Below are 13,188 nucleotides of genomic sequence, written 5' to 3' on the forward strand. Positions count from 1 at the left end.
CACTTTCTTTAGGATTTAAATGCCTTATTTCTAAAGGCAAATGAAGCTTTTGATTTTTTTGTTACCCTCCTTCCTGTATTTTTTTTCTTCCTGTATTTTGATGAGAGCGCTGGGTTTTAGTTATTTTTCTTATTGCTGGCTAGATGCTGAGCTTGGATTTTTTGCTCTATTCAGAGGAGCAGGCAGCTTCATAGAGTGCTTAATTGCTATAGTTGTGGGAATTGGGTATTTAGAGTTTGCTTCCGGCTTGCTTCATGACAGAATATGATGCCTTCCCATCATTGGGCTCTACTATTAGACTTTGCAACAGTGAAACCAAAGTACTGTAAAGAGCCCAAAATAACCTGAAATCGATAAAAATGGAGAAGCTACTGGGAGTTGTGGAGATGTGGATGTGAATGTAAAATGTTTGAAGGTAAGAACTGACTGCAGAATACATGTATGAAAAACAGTGTGTGTGCATAATATTACTGTGCCACCATTGATGGTATTTTAGAGAAGGACCAAAAACGTGTATGGTGGGGTTTTTGGCTCTTCAGACATGATGGGTACATAAATGTGATTCTATAGCATTATTACACAACTATTAACTTCTGTGGAGATGTATTAACTTAATTCACGGCTGAAATGTTATGCATAAGAGAAAATTTCAAAAGCTTGATTATTGAGGAACAGTTATAAAACCTGCAGATAGAAGTGGAAATTTTTATAGTAGTCTAGAGGATTTGGAAATACTCAGTTACGTTAAATGTATTACTCAGAAGCTTTTGAAATCTTGTCACGAATAAACTGTGTTAGCAAAACTGTTTCAAAGAAAATATTTTGTTATTGTAGAAGAATTGCACACTTCCAAAATACAACCCAACAAAACTCCTTCAGCCTTCCAACAGCTTGCTAGAACGTGGAACCTAAATTAGACTTGGAGAAAAAAGTTCATGTTGAGGTTTTTTTAGCTCTTCATGCCAAAACCTTTAGTGATTTGTAGAATCAGGTCTGTTTTCTCTTAACTGCTGTTGGTACTCTTCCTTAGCAGCACTTACATGACAAAACAATTATAAGACCCAGACAAATAATTGAAGATATATATAATGAACTCTTAAATGTTGAGCTCAGTAGGTGAACACAAAAGAAAAGCACACTTTCCTCCATGCTTTCTGAACATATTTTTATGACCCTTTCTTTTGAATTTTGCAGACTGTGCTTAAATAAGTGTTCATTTTTGGGAAAGAATTGGAAAGGACAGAAGGTGGTTGGCTGGCAACATGAAAGGGAACCAGTTTTGGGGAGAGCTTCAAGGAGGTGCTCTGGCTTTTGAGGACAGCATATTAAGGATGCTGGAGGGGAAACACTAGGGGGGAAGCAAACTGAATTACCTAGTTCAGGATCTTCAGGTTTTTTTGGGAGTTGCTGATCATAAAGGAAAATTTCTTGATTTTCCCTGATACTTAAACATTTCATCCACAGCATAATTGCTTACCAGCAGTTTTCTTTTGTGAGACGTTTCTTAAATATTGCCTCAGGATGCTGGCAAATTAGACAAACAGCTTTTGCCTCTTAGAAGCCTAAAAATTATGGAGTTTCATCTTCCTCTTCCTTGGTCTTTGTGCAGTAGAAGTGTCCTTGGGGACACTAGATTATGCTTAAAAGGAATTTGGCATTCAACAACTCTGCAAATGAAGTTACCTTATTTGTGAGGAAGAGATCCAGGTCTGTGGTTCTAGTAGAAGCTGTGTGTTGAATTTTTGGAGGAAGATCTAATGAATTCTCTCAGTTGGCAACTAGAAAATTCTTGACATGTTTGTTAATGTGCCAGAGGTATATGTGATGCTTAAGAGGTTGATCTTTGTCCCAGAAGACTTCCAGTAGAAATGTTGTTCTCTCCTCTGACATGCAAGCTTTGAGCTTGCCCTGAGAAACTACAAAACACAGCACGGACAAAAATCTATGTGTAAACTACTTGACGAGTTAGCGCCTGCCAGTTCTCTTGCTATGGTGTTAACTTCTAGATTAATGATACATAGCTAGCTACCTTTTTCTAAGGCAGTTTTAAGAATTGTTTCTGTTGTGCACCTTGTTATTAAAATGCTTTCATAAAGCTCAGCAGAGAGCAAGAGAACCCTGTTTATAGTTCTGTATTTTATGTTCTTCAGACTTAAAAAGCCTCTAATTTGCTTTCTCCTCCTCAGTGCTCTCTGAATTATTTTGTATCCAGAATACCTGTAAGGCTTTGATTATTGTGATGGGGTCAGAATTGAGTAATTGATTGCCAGGTTCCATTAAGCATAAAAAATACAAAAGTTCATTATTTTTTCTTTAAAAAATTTTTGTTTTCAATGTTATCTCAATTTTTATTTACTTGCAAGTTGTTGGTGTCATCTGTCCATTCCCCACCCCCCCCACTCCCCCCTCCACCTAAGGACAAACAGAAAACTTCTCCTTTCATCTTCACTCTCTCTGATTTATGATAAATTTAGTTTCCTTCGGCCTGGCATTTGCTTCAGCAGGCAGTCTTCCTTCAAGTACCACCCTGATTGATGTATAATCTTTGATATCTTCCATTAGCCTCCAGGATCACTAAGTTCAAGGCCCTCTTGGAACCTAAGGAGCCCCGCCGAGGAACTGAAGGCCTTCAGAGTCCTTGGGGTGATTGACAAGGTAATTCTTCAGTGTCTCTTCAAGAATTCAGTCATAAATCGACTGCATGCTGACATTTTGTCTTTGAAGCTGTGGATCTTAAGGATATGAAACAAAAGGGGAAAATGACTCAAATGCATCTGCACTTTAAAATAACAAAAGTAGAAGAAAAAAGGCTTTTATCTAAGCAATTCATGTAAGGTCATGCAAAATATATTTGAGCTAAAGGATAAGGTACATGTTTGGTGGTATTCAATAGGATGAGGCCTGTTTTTCAAAAATGAAGCCATGGTTACAATACTGGGGTAAGGACGAGTTGTTGTGTTTTCAGTTGAATAATCTAGTGGATACTTGAAATGTGGAAGGGTAGAAATTCCTGCTTTTGAATTGTCACTTGAAATGGGAGCTGGGGACAAACAGGACTGTTCTCCTTCCCTGAGAATTTGGAATTGAAATTCCCTGCCCTGAGACAGCAATTCAGCAGTGAAGCCAAGCTTATTTTTGACTTGTGCAAATAATGTCTTCCAAAATCCCAGGGTAATATCCCTCTGTAAACAGTAAAGGACCATACAGATTTTTTGCAAGCCTAATTAAGAGACCAGAAGAACTGCTGCATTGTTTTGATAATGCTGATTAGTTATCACATTACCAAATACTTTTAAGATGATGTATTATTCAGCAGTGTGGCAGTGGCTAATGCAGACTGTAAAGGCTCATTTCCTTTTTGCCCTGCCAATTCCCTTGTGCCTTTTGATAGTTCCTTATATAGTCCCTGGTTTGTGCATAATGTACTGAATGCATGGTCAATTTATGCATTTGTAACGTGCATCAGAAAACCTGTAGCTTGTCTCTTAAGGTCTGTGGTTTTAGGTTTCTTTTTCTTGTTGGACTGAACCTAGCTATGGGACTGATTTTTGTTTTTCTTTGCCTGTTTTGTTGTAATTATGTGCATAAGTTGGTAACTTCTCCTCAGAGAGCTATATACATTAGGTATTATGGTTGTTTTTATAGCACACAAGGTTTTCTCAGCTCTGACTTCATATTCATTCTGTCTTCTTTCCTTAGTCGTCAGTACAGAATTTAGCCTGTGTTCTACTCTATATAAGTATCAGAGAGACAGGATGGAAAGAGGACCTATCTCTTGGATTATTAGACTAACTGAATTAGTAGCCACTAAACAGATGCGGTAGGCATGGACTTTGTGAATTAGTCTGACAACGTGAGGCTGCAGAAGTGTTGGAAATGAGCCAAGAAAGACTTTTTCAGTGTTTTTGTTCTTGTATGAGAATAATGAACAGTGACTGGAGAAGATGCTTGATCAGAATAAAGCTTTTGGAGTCCTTGGTGTTATCAGATCTTCTCAATCTCTCTGAGCACAGCTATAGTAAGTGCCCCAGGTGTGAGCTGAATGTGTTCAGATCTTTGAGGCAGAGTTGGGAAGAATCAGGGTTCTGGTGGTGACAATACAAGATCTTAGTGTTAGAAACGTGCACGAGGAGTAACAGGTCCATGTATACAGCTGGTATGCTCATGTATAAATAATCATAGGGGTCAGAGTTAATGTTTAATTATTGTATGAAAAAGGGAGCACTATTCTTTCAGGTATCTTTGTACTCTATGTACCTGTTTCCATATTCTCCTTATTACAAACTTAATCTTATTCTGGGTATGCTGCCTTTTTTTCCATGTATTTTTAAGTGCTTATGAAGTTGTGAGGCAAATGAAAAGCTGCTTTAAGCCCAAATGTTCAGAGCATGTTTTATTTGGTTTTATAATGCATACACAAAATGCATGTGAATATGAAGCAAAAGTGTGCATGTCTCTGTGTGCTGGAGATGATGCCTCTGCCTTTGGTTTAAAGCACCATCTCCCTCCCTTCCTCACAATCACTGTTCCTTGCCTCCGTCTCTCCTTGCATGTGCCTTAAAGCTCACATCTTAGAGAAATCCAAATAGATGTGTAAGTATCCTTGCTGGAGTCAAGCAGATGATGTAGTGTGTTTGTTCTTGAAAATAGATTCTGGTTTTCAGGGCCAGCATTGAAGATGCTTTTGGGCACAAGTCTGTAACTGATTCAGCATCACGCAGAGTTTTGCCTGAAATTAGTGTTCTATGCTAACCTGCTTCGGTTGCAGCACGAAGTGGGTGTGTGGATAGTAACGAGCCACTGACATTTCAACTGCTGTCTTGTCTAATCCTGTGCAAGGCTGGCTTAAACACACTGACTTAAAAATGATGGTGTTTGGTTTGCACACTTGTTCTCCCACTGCTGCTGGAAGCCTGGAGTGGTGTCTTGCCTGCGCCAGTGCTGCCTCGAGGGAGCCAGCTGTTAACCTGCACTCCACCAGCTGCTGAAAGGTTCAGTGCCTTCCCTTAGAGTAATATTGGTCTTTGTTCTTCTTTTGAAGCCTCTTGAAGTATTTTGAATTGGCTTCATTTTCACAGACGAAATGCTTGTTGCTACCTGAAACTCTGAGTTTTCAAACTATTTTAGGCAGAATGATTAGACGTTTAATTTTAGCCTAGTTTCTTCCCAATGTGCCATCTTTCCCTGTCTGCCTTTCCACCTTCCTTGAACACCTGAATAAATTTTGCTGTGTTGACCCTTTTCTGCTGAATCTAGAGTTAGAGAACTTAGCATTATTGAACTCCTTAAATTTTTGTGAAAATTCACAGAATGACTGTAAATGTGCCTCACCTCCCATCCTTCTGCTTCTGCTCTCGTGTAAAGGCTGAGGTATAAATGCGATGATTTTAATAGACCCAAGAGGACCTACATTTTGCTTGAGGAAACTGTATTTTTGAATTCTGCTGCTGCTCTGCTTGCTGACTTCATGGTGTCAAAGGTTAACTAGGTGGTGTTTGCAGGTATTTTATGTGTTTATTATGGGAAGAGTCTACCTGTGAGTAGGTTTCTGAAAATCGAGGTTTAATCTAATTATAAAGGTGGCTTTTTTCCTGCAGATGCGGACCCTGAGGTGCTACTGATTGGGCAGCAAAGCTCTTGTTAATGTTACCAGAGGTACCGCATTTAAAACAGGCTAATATCTAAGTATTCTAGCTACTGTTACCACAACTGAGAATGATCAATTATTTTATCAGTTCGTATACCTTAAAGTAGAAAACTTCTTTTTGGAATAGCAAAGATTTTTGCTTTCAAAATTTGCCTAATTAAAAATCAAGGTTGCAGATTCTGTGCTGAGTTTCTGCCCTAGGCAAATCTTTCCTTTGAAGCTACAACTGGCCCCTAAAGAAACGACTTTGTTATGGTGCTGCTGGATACCTTCACAATGCTGTTTCAAACCCAATTTCTTATTCTTCAGAACCCTCTGTTATTTAGATTCATTCAATTTAAAGATTCATCTTGAAAGGAGAGTGCATTAAGTAATAACTGTGCCTCTGTAACCAATGACTGTCTTTTATGTCTTTTCTATCCCCTCCCCTGGACCCCCATCAAGCCACATTGTCTGTATTGGCACAGGTATGACTGTGATCAGTTCTTCTGCAGATGTCTGTACCTTTGAGCTTGTTGTTCAATACACTGTTTGTTAAGCTGTGTTGTACAATCTGAAACCTTATAAAGTAAAATACTGTCATCAGGGCCTTGCTAAAATTATTCTGGGAGTTTCTGAAGAGGGTTCTAGAGGTAGGTGACTTGTTTGCTTGATAAGTGAAGGTGCCAAAAAGCAGAAGTATATAGAATATGTGTAGAGTTTGCATGCATAATCTGCAGACCATTAGTTGAATTTATCAAGATTATGGTTAGTTTTAATGAAATTTAATCAGAGGATAGGAGAAAAGGGCTCTTTTTATGGCAGTGTGTGGGCTGTACATGAATGTTAGTGTTTGTTAGAAACTTAAATATTCATCATTTTATTTTGAGGTGAGGTTAAAGTTTAAAAGGTTAACTTCAAAACATGATCTCTCTCTCAGCTAGAAAGAGTCCTGTCCCTTCTTCCCTGCTCTTAAACACCTGCTGCTTGTTTTCCTGAAGTCATTCCATTTATATCAGTCTGAACATTTCTGAGTGATTTGTTGTTGTAACCCTTAGTCTCTCTCTCTAGCTTCCTTCTTGTTTGACTCACTAAAATTTATTTTGACTTCAGTGAATGTTTTGTTTCATCTGACATAAAACAGTCCTAAGATTGTGTAAAGTAGTGCAGATTTTGCCCTTCCCTTCACAAAATAGAAATGAAATTATTGAATATTTCAGTACAGGCTGAACTATATGTATCTTCTGGCCTGCAGGAATAAATAATTTATGGAGATATTTTCTTTTAAACCAAAATTATTTGTCTTCCTAACTATTACTAAGTTGCTTAGACATAATTAGTGCCAGAATTACTGTGATGCTGAGTGGCATTTCGTACTGTAAACCATTCTCTAGTAAAACCTGACAGATACATTTTCTAGGGTAATATTTCACCATTTGTCATTTATTGCCTGGTTTTCAGTTTGCTCGCAGGAAGTGGGCTTTCCTCTCTGTTACCAACCAAAAGTATGTAAAAAATTGAACTTGAATATAGGATACTTTCTTAGCATTTGCCTTATTTAAAGTTGCACAATTTGTCTTTTAAGTACACTATTATTGCAAGTCATAGAATATATGAGTTGTAAGTTCCTTAGAATAATAGTTTGAAAGGAAGAGTAATTCCAAACTGAAGATAATTCATATTGCACAGGTACAAGGCTAAGCAATAATCGTATTTTTCATGCATATTAGCCAAATGTAATCTCTTTTTATAACAACAGAGGGAGACGAGCGAGAGTCTGGGTGGTGTAATCTGAAAAGTGACAAGAATAAATCTGTGTTAAGTAGATCTTTTAATCCTGGTAGCCTTGACAGCCGGCATAGCTGAGGAGAACAGGCGGAATTGCATGCCTGCTTCTGCCTCATCACCTCAGCTGTGCCCTGACTGCGGCACCCAGCCATGTGCCAGCCGCTACTAAGGTTTTTTTGCAGTCCCAAGTACTCAAGCTAGGATCAGGTGACCAGCTTGTTCCTGGTTGTTTGTCACTACCTGTAATGGAATTTTCCAAATGGTGAGGTAAATGCAAGGAGAAAAATCCTAGGTGATCATCTGAAACATCTTTGAGTTTGTAGGACTTTTGCTACAGAATTGATCCTATGATAAGGGTGTGTTCAGCAGATAAGGGCTGGAATTAATAGATGGCCCACTGGTGACGTAGCTACTGGTGATGTGTTTTCAGTGTAGAACAGCAATTTAATAACAAAATGGAGCTGTTTTTAAAGTAATCTGTTAGGTCTGGTGTGCCTTCAAAACCTTTCTGGTATCTGGTACTGCAGTAAGACATCCTATTCTGTTTTCTTTGATCAGACACAAGCTATTTTTCAACCTGTGTTAGTGAACTTAAAGCCACGTTTTTGTAAGCAAATGTGTTTTGAGGTGTTTATTCTGATCAGTATTAAAACCTCCTCAAGGAGATAAAAAGCACAGGTATGTTCTGCACTATGTCCTGAGAGTGTGGAGGCTGGAAAAAATCAGTATTAGATGCTGGGTGGTGGGGGAAGGGAGAGGAAAAAACCCCAGAAAAGCAAGGGGGTCTGGGGAAGCAGACGGCTGCGGTGTGATAGAGGACTGCGGACTGCGTTTATGTTAAAGCCACCTGCAGGAGAGCAGTGCGTTTAGAGCAGTCCTTAGTCCTTCCAGTGCTGTCCCCTGTGACCTTGGTTGGGTGCTCAGTAGGGTGACTGATGGTTCACCACGTTCTTTTTTCCTGGTGACTTGCCTGTTGCCTGCCTCTGGGTTTGTGATTCCCCTTATGCTGACTTCTGCAGTATTCCTTCAGTCTCTTATCTCAGGGCTTTGATGCATATGTTCTGAAGGTGGCCACCGTGACTTTGGGTGGCAGCAGATGGTAAACCTTCAGGCTGCCACCGGCTATACTGGTGTTAAGTTGGAAACTTAACGTTTGATGAAGAATCAGTAGTGCATATGAAAGAGCTTTTACTGCAGAAATATCTTTTAATTAAAAAAAATTAGCATACTGAAACATTTGCTAATTTCTGTGCATTTAAAGGATCCTAAAATTAACTGTTTTCTTAAAACTAGACTATGGTTATTTACCAGGCAGGTTTTATTTTATTTTTCTCCAATTAATTGTACTGACTATATTGAATTGAATTTAATTTATTTTCACTAAGCTGTTGGATACACTGTAAATCAAATCTAAGAAGCTAATTTTTTTAAGTAGCTGCTGTCAGCATCAGAATTAACCCTTGACTTAGGGGAAAAAAAAACCACAAACAAACCACAAGTAGAAAATCCTGTTTGGCATCATGGAGGGGTATTGCTATCTGCCACTTTACCGAGATGCTGTCATGCAGTGCTGCTGTTTTTTGGGATGTGCCTGAGAGCTTGAGTGCTTGTACAAAATAGGGATGTCTGTGCTGCTGAAGACATTTATTTACATTATGTATTTATTTGTGGCAATTGCTATTTGCTTGTCAGTGGTTTTGGCCATGTTAAGGTTGTCATCAATGCAGAAAAAATAGAGAAAGAACGAGTAAGCAACAGTGCTGTAAAAGCCAGTGTGGTATGTAGACCTTGACTGTGTTCGTACATTAGTATTACAAATAGGATTTTGCCTTGTCTCTTTTGTGTCACAGTCTAGTTGCTCAGTGCCCAGGAATGCCCTGCTGTGCATTCTTCTCCCTCCCCTCTGAGATACGATGCTGAATGTTACAGTTGACAGCTCATTGTTAGGAGATATTACATATTGCAAGTTACACCGTAGTCATCATCAGTGAAACAGGTTTCATCAGCTTATGCGAGCTAGAAGCAACCTAGTCTAATGCATCTCTGTGTGATCTGCTCTGAGGAGGACCTGAGTTACGCGATAGGGAATGCTATATGGAATCCTGTTTTGTCCCATCATGCTATTAGGGTGCAGACTTGTCAGTTTGAATTTTAAAAAGAAATCTTAGAAAGAGAATTACTGAAGCGTTCACTTTTGCAATGGGAGAGAAGTGTGAAGGAATGCAAACAGGAAAGGCTTGGGATAGCATTACTGTCTAGGAACTGGCTGTAAAGCATGAGGTGAGGAGAATAAGTTGGCCTTTGGCTCAGTGGCAGGCATACTGTTATGTACTACTTCTGCAGCAGCCTGGTCATGCATCCAAGAGCTGCTCACCTTTCTCTGCTCTGGATGTGTGTGATAAAAAGCAAAGAAAATGTACTTGTGACCAATTCTTTCCTGGTCTTATCCCTTCCTGAAATGTCAGTTTTCTGGCAATGATTTATTAATTTATGTAGTCCTTTAATTATATGTGTGAATCTAGTTAAAACCATCTTTTTGTAATGTGCATGCAGGCTGCCTCCCCTTGAAGCAGGTTTTTGGTTTGGTGTGGCCATATGAAGCTGCTGTCTGCCAGGGCCAAATGGAGCATCACTGGGTGAATTCCTAAAATTATTTTTATGGCTCTTCCTGGAGTCCCTTTTGAGGTAAACAGTCGTGCAGAAGGGTTGGTATTGAATCAGAAAAGAAATAATTTTCTGTGAAATGAAAAGAATTTAGATGATCATCACTGGGGATGCTTGATGGGAAGGAAAAAGAAGCTGGTTACATCCATCTAGGTGGTTAATCGCAAAGGCTCACAAGTATTATTTGTTGTTGCAGTTATAAAACTGTAGCTGCTACTTTCATTTTGGTGTTGTGATACAACAACAGATGAAGCTAGCCCTAAAGGGACCCGTTGTCTGCTTTATTCGTGTTAGTGGTAGTCATTCTATATGTTGTGTTATAGGGCTCGGGCTCAGTAATCTGTTCTGTTACACCATATGCTAATGCAGTGCTGATAAGCAAGTGTGAAAAATGAAAGAGAGGAATACATTAATTGTATTTGTGCAATAAGGTATGCTATCAAAGGTAATTATTTCATGACAGTTTTAGTTATAGCAGTTGTTTTATCATGGAATAAAAGATGGCTTTAGGAGCCTTTTATTGGAAAGACAATTGTATCAAATTAGTACCAAATTAGATTTTTGTCTTTATAAAGGTGAGCAAACCCATGAGCAGTTTTTAAATTGGTGTCTTCTACTCTACAAATGAACAAATCCTGTTTGAGGGTTAAAGAAGCTATTATTCTGTCCTTTATGCTGACAGCTTCATTACTGATTGGCCTACTGTTGGTATTAAAAAAATGTTTGGCTCCTTATGATCTTTGTGCATGCAACTATAATATTAATACAGACCGTGGAACTGTTCATTAAGAAATGACTTTAAATGAGGTTGATGCTTGTAAATCTGGAGAGATACAGATGTTAAATGCTGCCATTCCTTTTCATATACAGCCGTATGGCTAATAATTTCCAAGTGGCTAAAGCTCTTGTTAGCAAGAGTGCTGGTGTGTTAAGAATGGCCCTATAAATAACTTTAAGAACTGAAGTTGAAGGTGCTTCTTTTAAAGACTATTGTTAACTAAACATTATTGCCAAACAGATGGAAAGCATTCACCAGCCTGATGTTTTTAGGTCTAATTATATTATCGCCAGTCCTGTACGGCTCAGTTGAAGAGGTGTATCCAGAGGCCAATTTATAATCATTTACCCAACACCTGTTTGGGAGATATTGACAGTCAAAGGGCACATTAAAAAAAAAAAATCACATATGTTCTTGTATTTATTGCCTCAATGTGAACAGTGTCTAGTTACAAACAAACTTGGGAGAAGAAGGAAAGTGATTGTAAATACATAGTTTTTTTCCAAACCAGTTTTATCTTCTTTTGGCACCTGTTGTAAACTGGCTTTTCTTTTTCTCTTGTTCTTTTAGTTTCCTTTATTGTTTGCTTGTTTGAGTTTTTTTTTTTTTTAATTTTAGTTTTGCAACTTTTGGTTAAGCAAGGATAACAAAAACCAGTTTTACAGTTGTTATTTATTCAACTGGTTTCCACTGTTTCTGGAAGCCCCAGGTAAGAGGCCTGAAAAAGTTGTTTGGCAGACTGTGACCTGGGGACATTTGCCTTTCCTTACCGTGCCCTTGACATAGGAACTGTGTGTCATTGCTTTGTCAAAAAATCTCAGTAACACCAACTTCTATTGATGCTTTTTTTGCCAGAAGATACAGAACAGCTTCTAAAATTGTGTGCAACTGTGGTAAAAGGGTTGAGGTGGAGAGGCATCTGTGACTTTATTTCTTTCGGTGAAATGTGGTGGAAGAGAAATTATTAGAAAAGACTCCAGTTTTCCTCCTCTTGCTTGAGACGCTCAGGGCTGCGATGCGGAGAGATGAAGGGCAGTGTTTAGAATGCGGCTAGCCCAAAGAGTAAGGGTTGCTTTGCTGCAGCCGCTGCTTGGGGGAAGGCGGCACAACCTTGCCCTGAGACCTCCCCTTCCTGGCCCAGCTGCCTGGGCCTTTTGCACATCTCCACCTCGCCTTGCTGTGGGCACTGCCCAGGATGGCTCTTTCCACAGTTCCCTTGGCGTGGGGAACGTCAGCATGTCAGCCTGGTAGACTTCACCCTTTCAGAGAAGCAGGGCATGACTGCATGCCTGCCCCACACAGCAGGGAGATATGGGGAGACAGTGCGCTGTGTTGTTCTCCTGTCACCTGGTGAATCCAACTCTGTGTTACTCCTGGCACGTCATTCCCCTGCGCGAAGTCTTTTTTGATGTGAGCTGACTTGGTCTTCACTGCATCTGGTCTGTTGACTTGGCATTGCTGCATCTTGTCTGTTGAACTCGAAGTTTGGTGACTGCAGTGCTGACATTTGCAGCCCTTTAGGGGTTTGATTTTGCAGCCTAAATATTTTGGTATTAACTGTATGTGAGTATTTATACTGGAAGTTTACAACCTCTATTGTAAATAAACAGTGAGTGCACACCCTTGTTCTTAGCGGAGGGTTGGCCTTGTGCTTCTCGTGTGGCCGTCTTGCAGCTGGTCCTTTCCCAGTGCATCCATGTTCTTGGAGTTTGAAATCAATTAATTCCTGAGCAGGGTGGTTTGAAGATGGACATGCAGAGATGCAGTTTCCTTAATATATGTACACATATATATTTTTGTTTTGTTTTCAACACACAAATAAATGGAGCTTGCTAAGATAGTGGTTGTTATTCAGTCCTTTTCTCTCATCCCTATACTGTTTTTAAAGTGCTTTCAGCAGAGGTGATGCACTCATAACAGAGATGCTCTCTGCAGCTCTCTGCAGCAAACCCATCTACTCTCTTCTCCCTAAATAAACCTCTTTTTTTTTTGTTCTTATCTTAATGCTAGTTTACAGTAGCACGAAAAGACCTCTTTGCAGCCATTTCTGTTGTGGCTTACGAGTGCTACAAAGCAAAAATGCAGTGAAGGAATGAGACAGCAGTGACTATACAGTTGATAAAACATTTTTTTAATGGTCTGAGCATGTGTGTGGCCAGCTTTTAGTTTAGCTTCCTGGAAAGCAGGTATGTAGCCACCCAGAATAAAACCTCAAAAACCAACATAAAAAATCCCTTTGGTAACCCACTGGTAGGCAACACATTTGACGTATAGGAAGCGTGATGGGGAAAATGTTGCACTAGGAAGGTAGGTACAGTGAATTTAAGTGAAG

General features: G+C 39.4%; 1 protein-coding gene across 10 annotated transcripts in view; it reads left to right on the plus strand.

Moving 5' to 3' along the window:
- The window catches only part of RPS6KC1 (ribosomal protein S6 kinase C1), a 90,628-nt gene that overhangs the window by 45,751 nt on the left and 31,689 nt on the right, over window positions 1–13,188 (plus strand). For 9 of the 10 annotated variants that reach the window (XR_008749158.1, XR_008749159.1, XM_055816087.1 and 6 more), the window contains one exon: window positions 2,563–2,655. Coding sequence is in view for 8 of the 10 variants with exons in the window: in XM_055816087.1 (XP_055672062.1) it covers window positions 2,563–2,655 (93 nt within the window). In the remaining 2 variants the exon portion in view is untranslated. Of the gene's footprint in view, window positions 1–2,562; window positions 2,656–10,033; window positions 10,100–13,188 lie in introns of those variants that run through there. The other variant, XM_055816091.1, reaches the window with a different exon arrangement.

Source organism: Falco peregrinus, chromosome 11, assembly GCF_023634155.1.
Source record: "Falco peregrinus isolate bFalPer1 chromosome 11, bFalPer1.pri, whole genome shotgun sequence".
NCBI lineage: Eukaryota > Metazoa > Chordata > Aves > Falconiformes > Falconidae > Falco > Falco peregrinus.